This window comes from Molothrus ater, chromosome 3 (genome assembly GCF_012460135.2).
Source record: "Molothrus ater isolate BHLD 08-10-18 breed brown headed cowbird chromosome 3, BPBGC_Mater_1.1, whole genome shotgun sequence".
NCBI classification, from domain to species: Eukaryota; Metazoa; Chordata; class Aves; order Passeriformes; family Icteridae; genus Molothrus; species Molothrus ater.
The window spans coordinates 44,272,223-44,296,412 of record NC_050480.2 but is presented as its reverse complement, the minus strand read 5'-3'; the positions used below and the strand labels follow the sequence as shown (position 1 = coordinate 44,296,412).

General features: G+C 37.5%; 1 protein-coding gene across 2 annotated transcripts in view; it reads left to right on the top strand.

Moving 5' to 3' along the window:
- Window positions 1-24,190, top strand: part of LYST (lysosomal trafficking regulator) — a 77,580-nt gene that overhangs the window by 6,174 nt on the left and 47,216 nt on the right. For both annotated transcript variants that reach the window (XM_036379710.2, XM_054514213.1), the window contains exons 2-12: window positions 7,201-7,285; window positions 8,497-8,695; window positions 9,594-9,684; window positions 11,720-13,796; window positions 15,407-16,439; window positions 17,369-17,530; window positions 18,139-18,295; window positions 20,711-20,937; window positions 21,671-21,737; window positions 22,533-22,642; window positions 23,683-24,106. In XM_036379710.2, the coding sequence (XP_036235603.1) occupies window positions 8,504-8,695; window positions 9,594-9,684; window positions 11,720-13,796; window positions 15,407-16,439; window positions 17,369-17,530; window positions 18,139-18,295; window positions 20,711-20,937; window positions 21,671-21,737; window positions 22,533-22,642; window positions 23,683-24,106 (4,540 nt within the window). In that variant the 5' untranslated portion in view covers window positions 7,201-7,285; window positions 8,497-8,503. The remainder of the gene's footprint in view (window positions 1-7,200; window positions 7,286-8,496; window positions 8,696-9,593; window positions 9,685-11,719; window positions 13,797-15,406; window positions 16,440-17,368; window positions 17,531-18,138; window positions 18,296-20,710; window positions 20,938-21,670; window positions 21,738-22,532; window positions 22,643-23,682; window positions 24,107-24,190) is intronic.

Below are 24,190 nucleotides of genomic sequence, written 5' to 3'. Positions count from 1 at the left end.
CCTAGTTGTTCCTTATTTGCATTCCACTGGAGAAAAGCTATGTAAAGTGAGATGATGTGAGTCATTTTGCCTGTGGTTATCTGGAATGTTGACTGGGTTGTCTGAGTCCAGTTCAGTGCAAGAGGGGCAGCTGAAACAAATGCCTCTTTGCTGTAAAGCCTGGAAGAAATACAGGGTCTGCTTCCCTAACATCACCAAAGCTGTTTTCACTTTGTAAAGAAGCTGGCATACTGAGCTTAACAGGAATAGCAGTATATGTTACCCTCAGATATTTGGGTAACTTTTTAAATTGCCACTTTTAGAAGTTTTACCTGCTGTTTTGTCTGCATCTGACAGCTAATAGAAAATACCAACTTCACTGCTCAGTTTTAAAGCTTCAGAAGTGGAATTAGTCTTTAGCCCAATAATGGCTTAAAAAAATACCTCTGATAATTGATCTTCCCCTCTTATTTAATTGCTCTTAGTGGGTACTTTAGTCACAATGTCAAAGCTTATCTTAAGCACTTCGTAGTTTTAATCCTCTCACTACTAAGCTTTCATTTAGGATAGTCTTTACTCATTCATATTGCTTCAACAAGAGTGCCTCAAGCACTCAAGAGTGCTCAGATCTTTACTTCTTCTCTTTCTCCATGTATTGGTTCAATCAAAGTGTGTAAGATTATAAGTTACAAAAAGTTTTGTATGATCCTCTGGATCACGATTTGAGCACACATTTGTTGTTTGAAATGCAGGGTGATCTGCATGCTTGTAGTGTTGCCCCAGCTACAGTCACAGAGGCCATACTATCTCCAGTACTGTGGATTAATGTATGAGCATATCACAAAGTCTGCCTGGTCATGCAGGGCTGGTCTTTGTGGGCTCAGTACTGGAGACAGTGGCACTGAACTTTGACTTACCTGCCATGGTAGACTGCTGCTTTCCTTTCAATTTGCAGAGTCTATGGAAGTTAGTCTTCATCTTTAGATTTAGTTGTTACTGTGCAGCCATGACTGTTGAGGCTTGCTTGTAGTCTAGTCTGTGATTAGAGTATCAAACCTAAAGTATAGAAGAGGGTATTTAGAAGTATTACTTGTATATATTTTAATTTAGGGAAAAGCTTGTTAGGACTCTGACTAGTGTTCAGAACAAGGCTCACTTAGGAGCATTGCCTTGCCACTGACAAATGTTTTACAGATGATCTTCATCCTTCATTTTTCTTTTGTAGGAACTTACTGGTCTTTCATAGATTTTACCTTGTGGTGGAATATTTGTCAGTTCCTTCCTTTAGTATCATATGTCTGCAGAGGTGTTGGCCTCTGACATTTTAGATAAGATCTGAAAGAAATCCTAGTCTTCAACCCTGCTAACATTTTGTGGTATTGGTAGAAGCATTGTATTCTTTAGTGCTTTTTAGCTGATGTCCATGATAGCAGGTGTATTTGTTTTTGACAGAGTCAGTGCTGCAATGATTATCTTTGAAGGCCTCCAGCTTTGCCCGTGCCTCTTCTAAGGAATGCTTACTCTCCATGCCTGTATGCAGTGGCCTGAAATATGAAAATTAGAAATGAACTGGTATGGATTTAATTTGGCTAACAACTATGTTGTAGTTAATGACTTTGGATAGTATAAGACCACAATCTTAGCATAAGTTTGAGTATAGCATATGTACAGGGCTAATGTGTAACTTGAGTGTAGGTGGTTGTTTGAGAGCCTGTCTTTCATTAGTGTTGTACTTTTTATCTTGTTAGATGAGTCATTTCTCATTTTTTTGCTTCATTTCAGGCTTGACAAGAATGTATTCACAGGTGTTTCATATTGTTTGATGACTAAATAAAATTCCACATGAAGTTGGGAAACTGTCTCAAAGCACTTGTCTAATATGCAGCTAGCCTGTGGGATTCTTTGCCATTAGCTCTGTCTCAGTGGTATTTCCCCCAGATTCAAAAGGATGAAATTATTGATAATATGTTAAATTGTAAAGGAATATTGTTCTTCATAACTCAGGACAGAACATGAGAACCTGCTGAATTTTAGCAATAAAAAATGTCCCAATAAAAAAATGTTTCCAAAGTGTCATCCAAAGATGACACTTTGAAACTGTTGAACACTGCAGGGGGTGGGGGTGTGTGTGTGTTTTGTTGTATGTAGACAAGAATAATATGTACATGTTAATCTGAGATACCTCTGAGTTATATTTCTATTATTTAGAGCTGGTTTCACCAATAGTTATGCTAGACAATTGAAAGTCTTGAAACAGTCATGCTGGGGAGAGCAGACATAAACACAGGTCAGAATATATCACAGGAAGCTGATTAAATGCTAGCAAATACCTTATAGGTTACATTTTGAAAGAATACATTGACCAAATTTTGGAAGTGCTGTTTGAAACAATGTTTGTGCCCAAAGACATTACCCATGAGTTTGATTTCAAGCTATCAAAAAACCTGAGGCCTGAAAATCCATGGGAAATTATAATTTGTGAGTAAGCAAGGGTTTGGCTTTTTCTTTATGTCACTGCATGGTACAGGTCTGGGTCTTGCTCAGAGGGATGACAGCTCTGAAACTGTTTCTGAGGTGACCTGCCGGCACCTGCTGTAAAGCCTCTGTGTATCTCAAAGTGTCTGTAGCCTTGGATATGTTTGCTGACTTGATTTTATAAAGAGATATATATATATATATATATATATATATGATAGGTATTTTGGAAAACAGCTGTTTCTTTTATTTGAACAAACCTGGCTTATTATTTGTCTAATCTCATTTGGTTTCCTCCCTTGTCATTCCTATTCTATGGGGAATGGCTGGTTTAGCCATCGTGTCAGTGTTCCCTAACCACACACAATATAGAAATGCATATTTTTAATTTTTATGGACTATTTTTTCAGTAAGCACAGATAATTCCTTTAAAGCTTTTTTTTTCAGTGTAAGATACAATGCTTGCACATCCACAAGAGGTAGAAATTTCCTAATTCTCAGGTTGTATAAGCACTGAGCTTCATGGATTAAATTTTTAATACCATGGCAGTAGAACACAAGTAAACAACATACTTATAGAAGGCTTATAATACTTGGAGAAGCAGGACTCTCAAGCTTCAGGTGTTGCAAGACAAACATCCTTCTCAAATGAGATGGGAGTTAGTACATAAAGTGGCAATATGAAGATTATACAGACATAAACACACTTGTCTATTCTGAAACATCATTACTCTGATGGTCTCACCATACTTTTGAGGGTTCATTAAAATAATACTTGTTTACTGTCTTGTGCACTTGACATACTTCCCTGGCTTGTAGAAAGGACAGTGCATGTGTTATTTATCCAAACATACCAAGCATTTTTGGTTTTCACCTTTTTCTTTGTTTTGGGGGGAGAGACTCTGAATAACTTGTTCAGAAATAATATTGATCTAGTTAATTATGCATAAGTCTAAAAGCTAGTTACTGAACTCCTTGATGAAATCAAGAACTTGGTCAGAAATAGCACTGTGCCAAAAAGACTGACAGATACCTGCAGCCTTATAATAAATTCTGTATGTTAAGAAGTTGTTTTTTCATGTGCAATGTCGTGATTGGAGCAGCACTGCCTTAGTATGTAATAGGTTTTCTGCTTCTGTAACTGCAACTAGTTCATAAATAATAGCAGAGTACAGAGCAGAAAGTGGTTGAAAATATTAAGCAGGAGGTCTTCTGTGGAGCTGGAGTGTTGCCTGGTATGTCTGTTTTGAGAATGAATCAAACTTAAAAGATCCTGGTTTTGCTCTTGTTTGCTTATATTTTTGACCGAGTTGTTGGGTGGTTAGCAAATGTTTGCTGTGTTTTGTAAGCTATTCTTTTGGCCGATTGCCTGCATCAGTAATGCAAGGCATCAAAGTGTCTCAGCCTTTCTGAGGTGCTCTGCTTAAACTGCAGGTTCCTCTTTTCTTTCTGTGTGTTGCTCCTGCTGTGTAACCTATTTTGGCAATATCAGCTGGGTATTTCTTTCCAGCTTGTGTAAAGTTGTGAATCATTCCAAAAGAACAGAAAAGGAAGAATGCTGATTTCGGTGACGCATTACTTTGAGCCTTCACTTCATTTTCTCACTATGTACAGATTTCAAGGCAGCACTATACTTCCTATTTCATTCCAGGTCACTCTGTTGCATGCTCTCATGCACTTTCTTTTCCTCCCCAGTTTGCACAGAGGATTTCATTCTTAGTCTGTTAGTTATTTTCTTTAACCAGATAATCAAAATTGCTGTCTGCTACTAACAAGCTAAACTTAATTTCTGCAATAACCCCGACAATCTTTGCTACAATAGCAGAAGCCTCTTGTGGAGTGTCTTAGTATTAATAACATGCTGTTGCTCTTCATTATGTATGTGTCCTCTGCTAACAGAAGCTTGAGCTTAAGTTGAAAATTTAACTCCAGACTAAATCTTACTAAATAATGATAGATATATAAATGTTTAAATCCTTGAAAAGGTAACAATTATACTCTCCAGAGCATAAACATTAGATACAAGCAATGAAGCTGGAATAAGCATTTGCTACTTGAAATGAATACTGTATAAACTAAATGTAGTGTTTCTTGGCCAGAGGTTACTTGTGTGTGTATGTATATATGAAATATATATGTGTATGTGTGTATTTATATATATATGTGTGTGTTTATATATATATGTATGTATGTACTTTATTCTAGAGAATAGGTGAAAAGGCTACAAGGTTTGAACGGGAGGCCAGAAAAAACTTGATTGCACAATGTCTCATAGAAACCAAGGGCTTTTTCAAAGCATTGCTTTCAATAGCTGCTGAAAAAGCAGCTTCATTGCAGTCTGTACTTAAAAGGACTTGTAGCCATGCCGTGCCTGGTCAATGTTTCTCTCTTACCTGAAACAGAAAACTAGAGAAGGTAAATTAACAACTTCCTGTATGTTATATTGTTCTCTTTCACTCGTGCTGTAGCTGTTGGGCAACAGTTTCTGAAAGTAATAAACTAGTATTATGGGGTTTTGAATTAGTACTGGTATTTTATTATGATGCTGCGGTTAACTGTCACTTCAGGCCTTTCTGGGCAACATATTGTTGAGAACATAACCAGGGCAAAGGCCCAGTTCACTTTAGTATAGAGAGTATTAGTTCTGACTCTGTGCTTTTGTTGCTTTTTCTTTCCACAAATTCTACTGTTGTTAGAGACATCATCTAAAAAGTAGCACAATGCAAATTTAGTATGTTAATGATTCAGTATTCAAGATTGCTAAATTTGTCTTAGAGTTCCATCCTTGTAAGGACAATTTTGATATTTTCTTTCAAGGTCCACTGAAGTACAAGACAGTCTTACACTTTAAGATGCTCAGTTGATTAGCAACTTCATAGAAGTGGAAAGAAGTTCAGAAAATAAAATTTTCAGGTACAAGAAATTGATTTCCACCACAACAGTACGTAGGAAATTACTCTCTTGAGAGGTGGGGCAGAAAGGGGCCAGAAGGCAGACATAATACAAGTTGAATTATGAGCATGATGCAAAAATGGGCATGAAAAGGGCAGGAGAATATCAGATTATTTACAGTTAAGTGAGTTTTTCCTTTTATAAATAAATACTATGTAGTAGAGGTGTTTTTTATGAAATATGATAGTCATATTCTTCTAGCGAATGAAAATGCTCCTTTTTTTTTTTTCTAAGAGCTGGCTATGTGAAGCCCTGACCCTGTTACACTGTAAACATCTCACTGTCTACAATGTTCTACTGGGTTTCTTTCTGCTCTCATACAGTTTAGTTAAGTTTTATCATGAGCTGCTTCCAGAGATATGTTTGTGCTGTCAGTCTGTTTCAAAGCTTCATTGCAGAAAAAGAAATAGGTACAACTCAGAACTAGCTAGCACTTGTTGAAACAAATCCTAAAAGAAGTGCCCCATTATCTGGCATGGTATCTCTCTGCAATTTTTTTCTGCACTGTAGAATCAGAGCATCTTAATTCTTTACCCATCCTATATTAAATTATTGTGGTAAGAATATATGCCTAATGTCTTTTTGTGTTAATGGCAACAAAATCTTACTTGATCTGGCTACTGATATTGGGAATCCACCCTTTTGATAGAATATGGCAATGTATGTTAAATCCATGTAAGCAAGGAAGCAGTGCAGAAAACCTGGAGACTGAAGCTTCAGTTGGAAGGACACAAAAACATGATGGACAGCTTATCTCTACATTTGTTACTCTGGTGCAACTGCAGAACCACTAGGTGCTTAAACTATTCTATTTCAGTAAGTTCTGACAATTAGCTGAATGGGTAAGTTAGTTTTTTGTGAGTCTGTGGGTGAAACGTGTTTCCTAGTAGTCAAAGGGAGGCCAATTATTAGGTGCTTTCCTGGGTAACCTATAGTGTTTGCCTCGTTCCTTAAGGAAGTCTGTCATGTAATGTTCATTCTCATCATAACTTTAAGCTGAAGTTTTTATTTGCTTGCCATCTGAGAATACTAAACCAATTAATTTAGTGTTTTTCTTTCCTTTTTTTTCCTGTCCCCATCTGTTGTGTTTTGGTTTTTTTTTTCTCGCAACTAGGGTGTAATAAATGTAACTGTGGATGTAATAAATGTCTTTTGAGTGCTCACCTAGAGACCTTTAGTAGTTAAATGTTTCTGAGGCTTTTCTTGGTTACTACCCTTTGCATTCCCAGTGACAAATTTCCAATTGATGAGTTTCCCATTGACAAATTTTCAATATTTATTAACTACATCTTCCCCAGTGCTGAGCGTAATAGAGAATTGGTATTCTGTCAGGACAGACTAGGACAGATTTAAGATGCATTTACATCAGCACCTGACTGCATAATTCAGTTCTCCTTCTGTCCCTCACTTGTACCTGGAGCTGCAAGTTCTTCAAATATTATATATGCAGGTAGTGATCGCTAAAACCTCATACTGTTTCTAGAGAGAATTATTTAAACTTGTGTACCTAGCTCATTTTGCAAACTGATGGATTTCATTATGTTAGCTTATCTCATGTATGCCAATTATTTTCGCTGTGCACAGCTGAAATCCTATTATGGTCTTAAACTAAAAGTGAAAACCGGGGCTTTAAAGCTCAAAAGAACCCTTAAGGACTCTTCCTAAATTTCAAATAGCTGTCATAAAATAACTTTTAAAGAATCTAAGAGCTGGCTATGTGAAGCCCTGACACTGTTACACTGTTAACATCTCACTATCATATTAACCATGATATTTTTCTTTTTTTATAAACAGGTGATCCAAGAGTGATATTTCCAGAATATATTTGCTTGTTCTTCCAGATAGGAGATAAATGTGTTAAGCTGGCAAAGTGATTCTGGTAAGAATTTTTTCACTACTTCTACAGTGAATGTCAGTATATGTATAAGTGTCTGCAGTTTTGCTACTAGAAGGAGCTTTCTGTACCATTAGTGCAAACAAACTTACTTTTAGTTCCAAGGTCTTATTTTTGACCTAATATTTACATATTAATCCATCTGTTATGTTTAAATGTTACATTGAAAATTATTTGGCTCTTTTTTTTTGGTTGCACTTTCTGTGCTTGGATGTGATGAAAGTATTTGACTTTTGAAGCTTTTACTGCAGCTGTTTATACAGAAATAGAAGGAGTTAAATGTACTGTAGCACTCATTAAATGAGGTTTATGTGGATTAAATGATCTTGTTTCCATAGCTGCCATCACTGATTATTGTTTTTGTTTTCCTTTTTTCTGTGATCCTCTTGAGAGTTTTCTACAGCTGAGTCTTGCATTTCGTGTCTTGTTTGAGTTAAATGTTTCTCCATGTACTACTGCTGAGCATCCAAAGCAAAATTAATCAGTCTGGGAAGCAGAGCCAATATTTTTGGTATTTTTTCCGGAACAATGGCAGCAGAATTGTCTCTTGAATTAAGCACACACTGGTAGTGACTGCTACCTGCTCAGTTGTGCCAGAAGGAATACACTGTCTGGTTTAGTTGTAAATTTAAAGCATTGTACTTTTGCAACTCCCAAAATTATCTGAACTTAGTAGTTTTTTTATTTTCCCCTTGAAACAATCTGCATACTGTTGGAATACATAACATGGTATTGTTCAAATAAACTATTAAAGAATAGGATTTCTGTATAATGTTGTGTAAGTGCTATGTGCTTTGCCCTTATGCTTCAAGTCAAGGACCTTTTAGTAGCAGACAAATGTTGAAGCTTGCATAGGGATTACAAAGAAAAGCTGGAACAATGTTGTTAACTTTCATTTATGCAGTGTGAGGGAATGCTCTGTTGCAGGCTTTTACTTGTTAGATCTATGAAATCAGTGTTTGAGGTCCTGGGCTGTTAGCTAAAGTTTCACTGAAATTCTGTATGTTTGTTCTTTTCTTTCCTTTCTACCCTACATGGGTATATTGATTGCTCAGTTCAGCAGACACTGTCTTTTGGAGGGGGTGAGATACAGGGAAGAATCTTTCCTGTATCTTTCCCTTCTTCCCCCCAGTCTTTTGTCTATAAGGAATGTATTTTCTGATGGAGTTAATTTCTGTCCTTTCCTCTACTTACAGCTCAGACATGAGCAGTGCCAGTAACTCACTGGCACGGGAATTCTTGACTGATGTCAACAGACTGTGCAATGCTGTGGTACAAAGGACAGAAGCCAAGGAGGATGAAGAAGAAGAAACTCATATGGCAGCACTGGGACAATACTTAGTTCAAGGCCGTGGGTTTATTTTGCTTACCACTCTGAACTCAATAATTGATCAGGTAGTAGCTTCTCTTAAGTGGTTATAGTTTTTGTATTGAGCTTTGACTGCGTGGATTTGTCTGGCTCACGTTGGTTGTTCTTGGTGCTGGTTTTCTTTCCTTTTTGTGGAGAGTGTGTGAGTTAATTGGGAAGACTAGAAATTCAAAAAGGTATGTTGTAGTTGCATTCTGTCCTTCAGCAGGAGCAGAAAATGGAAAACTAGATAATCATAGACCTGTTTGCAAGCTCATATTTGACTAAGGCATGTGTCAAGCTCAAGTGCAGGCTGAGTGGAAGGAGACTTCAGCTGCATGTCCCAGAATCATGTGAAGTGTCAAAATGCTTGAGTCAGGTTTCTGTGTTTGAAAGTTATTGATCTTTAGGAGTGAAACCATTCTGATAGTGCTGCAAAACATTCCACAAAACAATTGTGTTTGAATTCTGTGCTTTCTACAGTTCTTCTCTGCTCTGAAACTCTTGATATGTAAATGTTAGAATCCTAGTAGGAGTGGAGGTTTTTTGGTGGTTATTCTGTGGTTTTGGTTTTTTTGCTGTTACATTTTTAGAACAAAGTTTCGAACTTACCTGGGGCTTCCTGTTGACTTTTTAAAATCACTGTTTTGTGCTTTTGACTTTTCTGATTTTCTTTTTTGAGTAATTCTTTTTACAAGGGGGATTAGGTGAGCATTGGTATAGAAACAGTTTAGAGGTGTAAGAAATATCTTGGATATTTATTATTATCATTCTATAATTATTACTTATCATTCTTTCTGACTGGCTCTAGTCAATGATATTGTTTTTTCAGTGCTTAAAATAGCAAAAAGACATAGGGAGCTGAATGCTGAATGGCTTGGTAAAATAAAGAAGGTTAATCTGTGTTTTAAAAGTACAAGATCTTTTATTTTTTTCCTGACATAGGAGCTGACATGTCGAGAGGAACTTCTGACCCTCCTCCTGTCCCTTCTGCCCTTGGTGTGGAAAATCCCTGTCCAGGAAGAAAAAGCAATAGGTATGTTTTATCACTTAGAGTATTCAACACTTAAAGGAAGTGATTTCTAGTTTTACTACAGAGCAATGTAGTAAAACTGCTACTCTTGAAGTTTTACTACAGAGCCGAGGACTCTGTGCTAAAGAGTAATTTATTGTAGTACATATCCTCTGACATGAAATGAAGATGTGGAATCTGCAGAGAATTTAAATTTTAAAAATGCCAAAAAATTGTGCAGAGAATGTAAAGGCTTTTGGTCAGTGTGAAAAGCAATGTTTTTGTTGCTGTGTAAAATCTGAACAAGGAAATGGCAGTGATCTGAGTCAGATTTTTTTGTTTTGATTTGGGCTCGTATATTTGTCAGATGTATTCTTTTCCCTCCCAGAGGGTAAAACAAAGAGAATGAAGTAAATGAAGTTACCTGACTGTTTGAGAGAGTTTCTAAGGACTCATACCCAAAACTCTTCCAGGGCTTTTTTTTTGCTATTTGCAACTCCTCCAAATTGAAGGCTTTTGTTAATGTTTGTAGACTTGGAGTCTTTAAAGGGTCAGTTTCATAGAGGTTTTATATAATAAGCTTTCCTGCTTGCTGAGATGCATCATTCTTTTGTGCTCCTGTAATCATGATGGAATTAAAGAAATGTCTTGGTTATTCTGTGACAGCTTAGTGGCTTTTCCAGGGTTTGTTTAAAAAGCTGTTGTGCAAATAGGTTTTAAGGTCTTGTGGTTTATACACTACATAATGCACAGCTTTTACTTCTACAAATTACCCTCTCTTAGTACTGAAAGAGTAGGCATGATGTATCCAGTTGTGCACTAAGTCAGGGTTTTTCTTCAATTGAAGTTCCCCTGTATTAGGCAGCTTTTTTCTTTCAGTGCAGGTAATATCCTTTGTTTGATAAAGTACTCCTGATTAATTTCCTGCTTTCAAAGCAGATTGTTCGTTTCTTAAGTATCACAACAAGGACTTGTTTAAACAGCATGACACAGTTGTGCTTGTACATGGAAGCATCTTTTCTTTCAGCTTAAATAAAGTTTATAGCTATTGTGTGGGCTTCTGGGGCTTTGTGGTGGTGGGGGCTGTTGTTGTTAACTATGACATTTTTCTAAATAATAAATTTATGGGGTAGAGGATACTTGCAGTTGTTTTATGGTAGCTATTTTACTACCGAAAGCATCCAGTTACAGTTCTGTCACTTCTTAAAAATAACAATGGACTTAATCCAAGAACATTCACAGTTGTTTCTCTGCTTGCTTTTTTGATAGCTTAATTGGAGCTTACTGGTAGAAATGAAGCAGTAGTACTTCTGTTTTATTCTTCAAAATGTGCTTGCCCTTTGACTCAGATTTAAATTTTATACTGCATACTTGAAAGTTGGGGTTTTTGTCTTGGCTTTTGTATGAATATTCAGGACCCTAAACATTATTCCTTTCTGTCTCTCTTTTGTCCCTGACTATTTTAAAATCCCATACTTTTATTTCTGCTGCTTGTATTTGGAATAATTAATGCTGAAGTAAAAAGACTGAGGTCTGTATACTTGAATATTTGCACTGATAATAAGTAGAAAAATATTTTTTTTCTACTATTACTAGTACACTGGTAATGTCATTATGCATCCTAAGAGGGCTGTGAGCTAACACACCCAGCTGAGTTGCAAAAAGTGACAATGGAGCATCAAGTCAAAAAGACCTTTTCCTCCCTTTAGTTTGCTTACCAAAAAGTCCTTTCACCTACTTTGGCGACATATTTTTTGAGAATGGTTTTTTGAGAATAGTTGTGACAACAAAAAGTTTTAGGAAACCTTTTAGCATGCTTTTGTTTAACCCTAAATAGAAAATGAAATCATTTTTCTAGGCTTTAAAAATAACCAACCCTAAACATGAGTTGTTGCTGCCTGTTTTATACTGAAAATGTCTGATACAGGTGCATGCAAAACCATGACCTATTAAGATACAAATTTGCTGTGTATTTTAAATCTGGAAGTATTTAACTATAAAATAAGGGAAAATGCTTTACATATTCTAATGTTCCTTTGTTATCTTTCTGTTTCAATAGATTTTAATATACCCTTTACAGTAGACATATGCCTGACCAAAGAGAATAATACAAGTTCTGTGAAATCTACTCAGGAAAAACTAAACTTAGATGGAAGCACTCATTCACCTCTTCAGACCTCTGTAAAACTCAATCTTCGATCTCGTAAAAGCGGCCGTCTCCGCAAAACCACCCACCGCTACTCCGTGCGGGATGCGAGGAGGTCCCAGCTGTCCACCTCGGATTCCGAAGGCAATTCTGATGAAAAGACTGCTGTAATAACAAAACACAGACGCTCCCAGTTACTGCAGCCCTTTTTAACCTCTTCTGTTAGGGACAGCTGCCCTGGGGGTAGAAGTGATTGCCAGCCTCCCGAAGTGGTACCAGGTTCTAATACCAATGTCCCTAATCTAGAAGGTTCCAGCAAAGTTATTCCAGCACATGAAATTTTGAATGAGCCAGCTGCAGGAATGTCTGAGAGCAACATGAATAACTCTCCTTTTGACTTATGCCATGTCTTACTGTCTCTCCTAGAGAAAGTGTGTAAATTTGATATTGCTTTGAATCACAGCTCTGCTCTTTCAGCGAGTGTTGTGCCCACATTGACAGAGTTCTTATCAGGATTTGGGGACTCCTGTAATGTCAGTAGTAACACAGAAAATGAAGTAGTTTCTGCAGGGTGGACGGAAGAACCTGTGGCTCTGATCCAGAGGATGCTCTTTCGAACAGTTCTCCATCTTATGTCTTTAGACATCAGCAATACAGAAACAATGCCTGACAATTTACGAAGAAATTTAACAGACTTACTTAAAGCAGCATTAAAAATCAGAATTTCCTTGGAAAAGCAGCCTGGTCCTTTTGCTCCAGGATACAAGAAAACACTACAGCAGCTGGTTCAGGAGGACTATATATTTTCTAGATATCGTCACAGAGCCTTGCTTTTACCTGAGGCTATAGAAGGGGTCTTGCAGATTTTGATCTGCTGCCTTCAAAGTGCAGCCTCCAATCCATTCTACTTTAGTCAAGCTATAGATCTGGTTCATGAGTTCATACAGCAGCAGGGATTTAAGCTGTTTGAAGTAACGGTGCTTCAAATGGAATGGCTGTGTATGAAGAATGAGGGAGTGCCTGGGGAAGCCTCAGAGCATCTGAAAGCCCTGATCAACAGCATCATGAAAATAATCAGCACTGTCAAAAAAGTGAAATCAGAGCAGCTCCATCAATCAATGTGTACAAGAAAGCGGCACAGACGATGTGAGTATTCTCACTTCATGAATCACCACAGAGATCTCTCTGGACTCTCTGTATCTGCTTTTAAAAACCAAGCTTCCAAAAATCCTTTTGAAACTGCTGATGGAGAAGTTGATTATCCTGAGAGATGCTGTTGCATTGCTGTCTGTGCACACCAGTGTTTGCACTTGTTGCAGAAAGTTTCTTTGAGCAGTACCTGTTCTGAGATTCTCTCAGGTGTACATAATGTAGGAATATGTTGTTGTATGGACCCAAAGTCTGTGATTGTCCCATTGCTCCATGCTTCCAAGTTGCCAATATTAAAAAATTTTCAACAGCACATACTAAACATCCTTAACAAATTCATATTGGATCAACTGGGTGGAGCAGAAGTCTCTCCAAAAATTATACAGGCATCATGCAATATATGTACTGTTGACTGTGATCAGCTTGCTCAGCTGGAAGATGCCTTGCAGGGCAACTCCAGTGATGCCAGTCCCACATCTAGTTCCTCTTGCAGAGTTCAGGGAATTCTGCCTAGCACTGGATCTGAAGATATGTTGTTGAGATGGCATGCACTGGAGGCTTATCAGGATGTCATTTTTGAAGAAGACAAACTACGTGGTGCGCAGATTGCAAGCCATATTTGCCACTTAATTCAAAAGGGAAATGTAGTGGTCCAGTGGAAACTGTATAACTGTATCTATAATCCTGTACTGCAGAGAGGAGTGGAGCTAGCTTGCCATGCTCAGCAGCAGCTCGGACTGAGTACAGCTGATAAACTCATGTGCGGTTACCATAGCCAGGATTTGCCTTCTGAAGTGCTTCAGGTTTATTTGCAGATGCTCCCTCTGTTGCTAAAATCCAGGTTGGTTGATTTTCTGTTTATTATTGGGAAACATGCTAATTAGGTACAGAGCTTTGTATATTTGTTACTGATTGGAATGTAAGTTTTATTTGGACTGTAGGTGGTGTTTTCCTATTGCAGGTGGCAACAAGATAAATGCTTGAGTAACAGGATACAAGCCTAAATTCATAAACTATAGGAAGTGAGGGCTCTCTACTCATGAATTATGGTCTTTAACAAGCCAAACTCTAGCAACAAATAAAATCTTTGTCCAGTGTGACATGCTCTCTGCCTCCTCATTCTTGGTTCTAAAATTAGTCAGGAATGTTTAACAGATTGATATGTCATTTTTCTGTGGGAATTAGAATACACAGTTTTCTGATCTGTTTCCCTTTTCCTTCTAGAATGGTCACTATAGAAACCACCTTTCAAAAATAAGGCTTGATGTTTACTTTTCCTGTAATAACTGTTTTTTAACTTAGAATATCCTGTTCATTTAAGCACAGTTAAAGAACAGGAACCAAAACAACCCCAAAACACAAAAAAGGCACAAACATTCTCCCAAGGCATACAATAGATACTTTTTATTTATTGTTAAATTGATTAAATAATTGTTTAATAAATGTATGGAACTTTTTTCAGAATATGAATGTGTGTTTTTGTCCAGGAAAGATTGATTTTATTTCTCTTGGAGTCCTGAAGTCAATTTAGTGAGTTTATCCAAGACAAAAAGTAGGCTAGTACTCCAGTTTATGTAAAGGGATTATCTAATACTGTTTTAACTTCTAACCTAAACAGTATCAGAAGCTTTAATTTTTAAAAATGTACTTAGTGGCAAAGAGGTAAGAGAAATAAAGCTTAGATGAAGAGAAAAGTTTAAAATGTCCTTTTATTTTTACTGGCTTAAAGGTGGGAATAAATAAGTAAATGATCCATTTCATTCTAGAGTAACTTGATTAGAGTAAATCTGATCCTGTGGGAAGGGGATGGGAGGTAAGTAAGGTGGATATCTACAAGCAAATATAGCATGCTAAAAACCTCACAGTTCCTTACCCTAAATTTTGTATGAACTTAATATAATACTTGGAGAGTAGAAGAAGGGAAAAATAGACTTGGAAGCAAATGTATGGAAAGTTTTTTTGATATTGGACATGCTGACATAACAATTGCACAAAAACTTATTCTTGAAAGGTATTCCAGAATTTATCTGAAATTCATCATCCATGCACCTAGTAGACAGTTAGGAATATGTCATCAAGTTTATTTGAGAAGGAATCACTGCTTTCTGGTGAAATCACCAAACAGGGAAATAGCTTCATTTTCTAATAAAAAATTTGGGCAAGGAAATACCACTAAAGAGTAAATGTCATAAATAGAGTTAATTAACCACCTTTAGTGTTTTGAGCATCATATATTTTTGTGGTCTGCATTTTAGAGGGAGATATTTCCTCCATTATATCTCAGAAAAAAGTTGAATTTTCCACTACAAGCTGGACAATGCTGAGTTGGGATCCTAGAGTGCTGCAGACAAGTTCCTTTTCTCTTTAATTTACAGTGATTTATAGCAAGTGCTGACTTACATGAGGTTTTGGGTGCTTTATAAAGTAAATTTCTTATGCTTTCTTTTGCAGAGTAATTAGAGACTTGTTTCTGAGTTGTAATGGAGTGAATCAAATTATTGAGTTAAATTACTTAGATACATTAAGAAGCCATTCTTTGAAGGTGTTGGAGACCTTGATACTCTGCCTTGATGATCAGCAGGAAGACCAAGCAACACCAGAACTGGAAGGCCTGAACAGTGAACAAAAGGAATCTATGTCTGACTTGCCCACTTCTCTTTGTATCCAGCACGCTGTTTCAGAAGTTCCTCAAAGCCTGAGCAAGTTTTATGCTGGCTTGAAGGAGGCTTACCCAAAAAAGAAAAAGTTTGTCAGCCAAGACATTCACGTCAACACAATAAACCTGTTCCTCTGTGTTGCTTTTTTATGTATCAGTAAAGAAGCAGATGGTGATCTGGATTCAGCTAATGAGTGTGAAGATACATCAGGATATGATAGTACAGCCAGTGAGCCATTAGGCCACAAATTACCATATCTGTCCCTGGAAAGCCTCACTTTGCCCTCTCTGGAACATATTCATAGGGCTGCAGATATTTGGTCCATGTGTCGTTGCATCTATTTGTATAGTTCAGTTTTCCAGAGACAGTTCCATAGACTTGGAGGCTTTGAAGCATGCCAGAGATTACTAATCCTGATAATTCAGAAACTTGCAAAAAATAAAGAAAAGGAGCAAGAAAAGAGGGAGAGAGTATTGAGTGAAAGCAGCAGAAGTTCACATGGGAGTCCTCGAACTGAGCTTCTCAGCAAGGATGACTCTGTTCAGCTGGCTAAAAGCAGAGAGGTGACGCAATTGGAGCTTGATAGTTCTGGCAGTCCTGCTGGTGCTGAGCAGCTGGTGCCTGACTCTGGCTCCTGTGGCAGCCCTGTGAGTATGGAACACACTTTGGGTACTTCAGTTGCCAATCTTGAAGGGACAAGGACTTCTGCAAGAGAAGAGACTGAGTGGGCACTCCAAGGCATCAGACTTCTAGAAGCTCTGCTGACCATCTGCCTACACAGTGCAAGCACCGTGCAGCAGAAGACAGAAGTGGAGATGTTTCACCAGGTACTGTGCAACTTTGTCTACCTTCCTTTGCTCCTATTTGTTTCATATTATTTTAACAGTAATTTAGTGAAAAGTTCTTCTAGGGAGGTAAAAACTTTATGCAATTTTTATGGTACCATTTTTTGTATAGTACTGGAAGTGCACGGTTAAATAATGAGCTTAGTAGTCAGAGTAGTGGTCTGCTTGAGTAGGACTCTTTTCAGAAAGAGTATTTAGTGGAGAATGTATATGAAAGGGATGCTGCAGGAAAGCTGTGTAGGCATGATGGTGCCACTGTACCTAGTGACTCATGTTGTTTTTGAGGATGGTTCTGAGCAGAGCGTGGTGCTTGAGAAAAAACTACTGAAGGGCACAGATACTGAAAGGACACCTGAAAAAGTTATTCCTTAAGCCTTAGAGGTGGAATAATTCAGTATTCCATAAGAAGTTGTTAATTCACAGAAGACACCTTCACTTTTCTTTAATGTTTAATTACTGTCTTGAATTTTACTTGACAATTTATTGCAAAGCAGGAGGTATTAAGTGCAGGAAAGACCTGGAAACTGGAGTTCTGTCTTGAACATTCACTGTTTTTATGATCTTGGACATGCCACACTCTGTCAACTGTTAGTAATGTGGTGTGTTTTGAATGCACAGTGTACCTGAAGCTGTTTCAAAAATGTTTATTTTTGAAACAGCACTTTCACCTGCAAATTTTAAATGGCAGCATTTTGCCAGATTTTTTCAGTGTGCAGGTTCCAATTAAATTTGTCATGACATATAGGATGAATCTTTCTTATTTCAAGAGACTGGATGAAACCTGGTGGTTTTAGATGAAAAGTCAGATTAGTGTAGGTCAAAGGAGAAACTCTTAAATGAAGGAGCTAGACTATTTCTTTTAGCTTGAAAAAGTAACTCAAATCAAAATGTTTTTCTCCCCCAAAACACAGAATACCTGTGTGGATGATATCTTACTTGAAATAAGAGAGCAGCTTGCTCAGTCAAAAGTGATAGAAACTGACTTGGCAAAGCCTCTCTTTGATTCACTGCTTCGTGTTGCGTTGGGCACTTTTTCTGCTGATCTGGATCATTCTGAAGAAAAAATTGAAAAGGTATGAAACACCAGCTAAACAGTCTCATTCTGAATAATGCAAGATTTTCTCAGATTTGTTCTCTGGGTCTTTTTAAACCTGATAGGAAATGTTTAGATGTATTTGATTATTGTGATAGTTGAAGATGAAATCTCTGCTTCTCATACCAAAGTGGAATGCTGTTTATTGATATGGTCCCCACAATTACTGCTGAGAAATGAGTCATGCTTTTTCATCTCACAACAGTGTGATGAACTCTTAAAGGAAGGGCTTCAAATGGGAATGTTGAGTGACCCTAGTGGCTGTAGACATCTTCACCTCTTCACCTTTCAGTGAATGTCAAGGTGCATGCTGATGGTGATAGTGATTTAGAAACAGTTTTAATTCTGCTTCCTAAAACTTTGATCTGGTAGTTAGTAAGAAAAATCCCTCTTTGCAGATTCAGTTTTTTACAGAATAATGAAGGATTTTTAACATATCTCAGGTTTCTTGGAAGTGTATGATTAATTTGTTTCTTTCCCCAGTGGGCTTGGAGAAAATAGGCATTTGGACAGTTCTAAATTATTTGCTTTTCTGATCCAAAGATATTTTTTCTGACCAATGACAGTCTATTTGGTTGTGTTGTACAGACCCATTACACTGAGAAGGAGCCTGTGTCACAACCTGGAGAAATTTCTGAAGAAACTGAAGAATCACAATGCTGTAGTCTTAAGCTTTTTGCTGAAGAGGAAGGATATGAAGCAGATAGTGAAAGTAATCCTGATGATAGTGAAACCAAGAATGAAGGTAAATGGGAACTTTCTGAATATACAAAGCTGTCTTTTTGATATAGCAAAGCTTGTTTGTCTTTTGAGATGTACCAAAACAGTGCAAGCACCTTTAATAGATAGAAATAATTAACTTTATTTACTTCCAGTAGGATGGAGTTACAAATGGAGAGATAAGTATTCTGAGTGTTACAGAAATTGTTCTGTCTTGGTTGTTTTGGTATATGTGACTCTTGCTCTAAAGTAATGTTGCTCAAGTGTGTTATTGTGATCTAGAAACTCCAGAGATATGTACCAGTAGTTTTTCTGAAAATCAGTGCTCATAATTTTTTCTTTAGGATTGTAAAGAAAATTAAATAGTCTAATTATGTTATAGAATACTAGATTGAAAGGGACCCCAAGGATCATCTGGTCCAACCTTTTTTCACAAAAGCACAATCTAGACAAGGTAGCCTGGCACCTTGTCCATCTGGATCTAAAGTACCCAATGTGCCACTTTTCTGGGGAGATATTTTCCAATGTCTGATTTGTCATTAGGGAAAACTTCCTCATTGTGTCTGTGTGGAATTTCCCCAGAAGTAACATGTACCTGTTACCCTTTGCTTTGTCCATGTGACTTCTTGTAAAAAAGGAGTCTACCTTCTTTGTAGACAGCTTTTAAATGGTGATAAGATGTCCTCTAAACTGTAAAAAGGAGTCTACCTTCTTTGTAGACAGCTTTTAAATGGTGATAAGATGTCCTCTAAACTGCCTTTTCTCAAGGCTGAGCAAGCCCAGTTCTCTCAACCTTCCCTCCTGTCTTTTTTGTGTAGTGGGGACATAACCAAACACAGCAATCCAGATGTGGCCTGACAAGCTCTGAATAGAGTAGGATAAAGGTTTTTTAATCCCTGTTGATGATGTCCTTGTTGATGCAGGCCAGCATCCCATTGGCTTTCCTTGCCACAGCAGCACACGTTCACTCATGCTGAGCTTGCTGCCCACTGGACCCCAGCTCTCCAGCCAGGCAGATCCCAGTCTGTGCTGCACTCCTGGATTCTATTTTCCCATGTGAACATTACATTTGTCCTTGCTGAACTTTAAAATGTTCTTATTAGCCCACTCTTACAGCCTATCCAGGTCTTCCTGCAGGGTGGCTCTCCCTTCCCAAGTGCCCACTTCCCCACTCAGTTTGGTATCATTGGCAAACTCCATCAGGGTGGATTGATCCCATCACCCAGATCACTCATGAAGATATTGAACTTCATTGGGCCCAATATCAATCCCTGGGAACCCCACTTGTGACAGTTTGGACCCCACTTGTCCAGTTTAAAAAGGATTTACCACCCCCTCTGGGTGCAGCCAGGCAGTCAGTGCCCACCCACTGCACAGACCCCTTGTCTCCACCCTAATGCATCAGTTTATCTGGGAGGAGCCTGTGGGAAACTTTGGAAAGCCTTGGAGAAATCCAGGTAGACATCCACTGCTCATTCCATATCAACCCAGCAGGTTTCTGGCTTGTGGAAGGCAATCAGGTTTGTCAAGCACAATTTGGCTTTTCCCAATCACATGCTTCATTTGACTTGATAGCCCCCTTGTTATACAACATATCTCATTATTCTAAACAATTGATGTGCACGTATCTTGCTGTATTCTGTTTGTGTAATTAATTTTAAACATGAATTTGCTTTAATTTTTTTCCTTTGTGCTGAGCACACCTGGGTGCTTATGTTCTGGTATGAGATCAGCATGAGCAGCAACAGCCTTTTATAGAACTGCATCAAACTACTGCTGCTTACCTGTGTGACTAGGCTTTATCAATAGATTTATAGTATTTTTAAAGCATTTCTGAATTAAAAAGTTAATCTGAAAAACTTCCATGATACACTGGCATGTAACATGTGTCTGTACCAAATAATTTTAAATAATTTATTTTAAAGTCTCTCCAAAATGTGACAGGGAGGCTTACATGTTTGAGGTTTTTTCTTTGATTATCATGCAGCTATTCTGTCATGTGCATTTTCAGAGTTAAATAACAAATTGCTTCATCCAGCCTTTTAATATGAAATTATTTATATTTGTCTCCTTTCTTGGCAAGCTCAAAGTTTGTGTAGAAGCTTGGGGCTTTGTTGCAATGATTTTGCTGTAGTGTTTCATGAACTGCATATTTTGCCATTTCTGTATGTGTCCAATTCCCAGGAAATGAAGCCAGATAGTTTAAGACTGTGTAATGGGAGAAACTGCATCCTTGCCCTTCTGTGTTGGCAGGAAAATAGAAAAATCTGAAGCAGAATATAAAACTATGCTAATCTCTGAAAATTGCTTATAACCTAGTGATTCTTTTTGTTTTGTACCTGTGAGAAGGTTGGAGATATGTCCTTGGATGTCCTGCTTAAATATGCAAACTGTATTCAGCTGAGTAAGTTTCAGTAAGACACATGTGGTTTCTTTTTAGGAGCAGACACAAAGGTGGAATCAGGATGTGCTGGTGCTTCGGGTTATTTTAGTGGCCTGGCTGAAAACATCAATCAAGGAGAATTAATGTATCCTGAAATTTGCATGTTAGAATTAAACTTGCTCTCAGCTGGTAATGCAAGTTTAGATGTGCTTGCTCATGTATTCCAAAGCTGCCTGAATATCATCAATCAGAAGGAGAGAAATGCCACTGTCCTTATAGAACAGGTAAAAATGTTATTACCAGAGGTGGCAGTTTAGCAGTTGTGTATTTTTAATTTTATCATACCTAATAGAGTGATCTTGAATATTCTCACTTTTTATGGGATTTTATAAGATGTGAAACAGTGTAAATGACTGATATTGTCAACCGCATTGCGTTTAAGTTACCAGGAGCTAAGTAATTTACTGAAAGGTATCTGTCCTTCAAAGCTTTTGAGTTTTTCAGGTGTCTTTCTTTTATCAAGACTGTTCAATCCCTACAGATAGATTTTATGATTGTCAGGGCCTTAAGGAAAAAAGGGCAGATATCTGCTTGTATGTATATGTAAGCATTCTAAACTTTTTATTGAATATGTACTTTTCGAAACCATGAATCATGTACCTGAAAAATATTCTATGCTTTTTTTTTCTTCATAACTTTGTATTAGAAGTTAGTTGTACAAATGGTCGTGCCCTCGTGATCCTTTGGAGTTTCTTTTAGTTGCCTTTTTTAACTAAATTGAGTATCCTTCCTGCAAAAGATAATGATATGACATTCAAAGTCTCTCTTCTGCAACTGAACTGTACACAGCACAAAAGATTGTTCATTGGCAAATATAAAAACAGTCCATAATTTCAAATAATCTAAATTACTATTAAAATCAATAGCAGGCAGGAATTGATTAGAAGAATTTATTTCTTAGTTCTTTGAGCTGGGGGATATTCTTCAGATATTGATTTTTCCTATTCTTTTGTACAGGGAGCTGTTAAACACCTTTTGGGAGGATTTCTGAATATATTGACACAAACAGAATCTAGTTTTCATGGTGAGTTAAAGCTCCAAGTAACTTAAATATTGGTTTTTAAAATCTAATGTATACACAGTCAAACAGTGCCAATGCAAAACTGACAAAGGAAATTCATTGGCGTGTGAATTTATGCAGCTGCTTTTTTAACTTGCAAGAAAGTTTAGTGTAAATATAGGGTTATTTCTGAGTTAGGGGAAATAAAGAAATACTGGCAGATGTGAAAATGACAATTGAAACCATAAACACTAGTGTGACAGTGTTAAACACTGCTGGGAAAAAATAGCAGCTGATGAATTCTCATTCCATCACAATGTAAGCCTGTATTTCCAATTTCTTTGTAACCCAGATCTTGATAATGCCTTGAGTTTTATTTCTAACTGGAAAGCAGCTAGCTAATCCAAGCATGTGGAAGCAGGTGAAATGTTTGCCCTAAGGTGGATTTATGTATTGAGGGTGCTTCACAACAGGAGGTGATGTAAACCCATCCCAGGACTTGGATCCATGGTGACTTTGTGGGGAGAGCCTTTGCCAGGCAGACACTTGGTTCTCAGACTTTCACTCTATTTTGCAGACCTGGGACAAAATTTAGCATAGCACTGATTGATTCAATAAAATTTTGAATTATAGTGTCAGGAAGTACTGTTGGACCTCTTTAGAATTCATCTTGTAATTTTTTATTGGTTCCTTAATCTGAAATGGTTTTGAAAAACACTTTCAATTCCAAATTAATCTTTCCTCATAATAGTATAGAATATGAGTCTTTAAAACTTAAAAAAATCCATTTCAGCAATATTATTGTCTCCTTATTTTTAGCATGTCAGATGGTGCTGGTAGATCTGCTGGTTTCCTTGATGAGTTCACAGACTTGTTCAGAAGAGCTAACTCTTCTTCTGAGGATATTTTTGGAGAAGACACCTTGTACGGTATGTATGGACTAACACATAGCAAAATTCAGAGGTCTAATGAGAAAAATGAAGCGAAAAGAAAATCTTTTTGTGTCCCAGAATTTGGGGAAATAAGGAGATACACAGCAATGTTTGAACTGATCAGAGCAAATAAAATTTGGTTGTAGAAATAGTTCCTTCTCAAAACTGGAAAAGGAAAGAGGAAATGAGAAGAGAAGGGTTTTGAAGGGTGTGTTGGTCCTGGAAACTCTCTTCAGCACAAGAAACCAAGAATCCTCTCAAGGAGACTGACATTGTGGTTATGGATGACAAAACAATAATACTGTAAAATTAGGAGCAATTCCTTTAAAGTTATGAGGCATCTCACTATTTTGAGAATGCTTTAGCAGCAGGAATTACTTTCAAACGTGTCCTGAGTTGGTTGGTGGGATGCTGGAATCTACCGCTTCTGTGGGATATAGTGCTGAAACCAAACTCTGTTGGTTTCTGTGAGAGTCTGTAGAAAAATAAGTGGAAGAAAAGAAAAAAAAATACTGGGCAGTGTGAAATAATACCAAACCAAACAAAAGAGTCCCAAGTCAATTTTTCAATGCTAGTGTGTAATTATCAGCCAAATAACAGGAGAAACTTCTTGGCTTAAGGGCTCAGCTAGTTTTGTTACTGGTTATGCAATAACAAAGTCATGGCCTGTGTGTGCTTTCTTAACCAGCCTTAAAACACAGGGTAAAAGGTGATGTCTTTTTATGCTGCACATAACAGGAGTGAGATGAGACTGTGCAATGACCACCTGCTGCATTTCAGCAGATATCTTAGCATGGTAACTTGAAGTCTCTTCTGCCCAGACTAAATCCCCAAAGCTTTGTTGGGCCACAGTCTGTTGAAGTTGCTACCTAACGCTTTGCCAGTGTGTTTAGGTTTGGATATGCAAACTCACTTCTCTTGGTAAAACATGAGTCCAGGTTTAAATGAGGAGTAGGCATCTATTTAGTTGCATGATACTTGACTACATGGTGTAAACAGTTTATTTTTTCTTCTCATTTATTATTTATTTCTTCTAGGAGGTACTACTCAAGGGTGTATTGAAGATTGTAGACACTAATATTTATATGAATCCATTACAATACCTTGCCTTTCCTTTGCTGAATGGCACAAATTTGAGCAGCAATTCCTCACAAAAATGTGCTGTCACTTCCAACAATAAAAGTGCTGGACTACTAAAAAGAGCAAAATTATCACAGAGTAAGAAAGAGGCAGATGGTGAAAACTTGAGTCACCAGCTACTTTCTTCTTGGCATGTAGCCCCAATTCACTTGCCTTTAGTTGGGCAAAATTGTTGGCCACACATGTCTGATGGCTTCAGTGTCTCCCTGTGGTTTCGTCTGGAGTATGCTCATGAAGCAGAAAATTCAACAGAAAAGGGGAAAAAAGTCAAGAGGAGAAGCAGACTCATAGCTGTAAGAGAGAACAGTTTTGACAGCACAGGTGAGGATATAGTATTTTGTTTTTATTTAGGTAGCATTAAAGGATTCTGGTTACAAATATTCCAATCTATGTACTGTACACAAA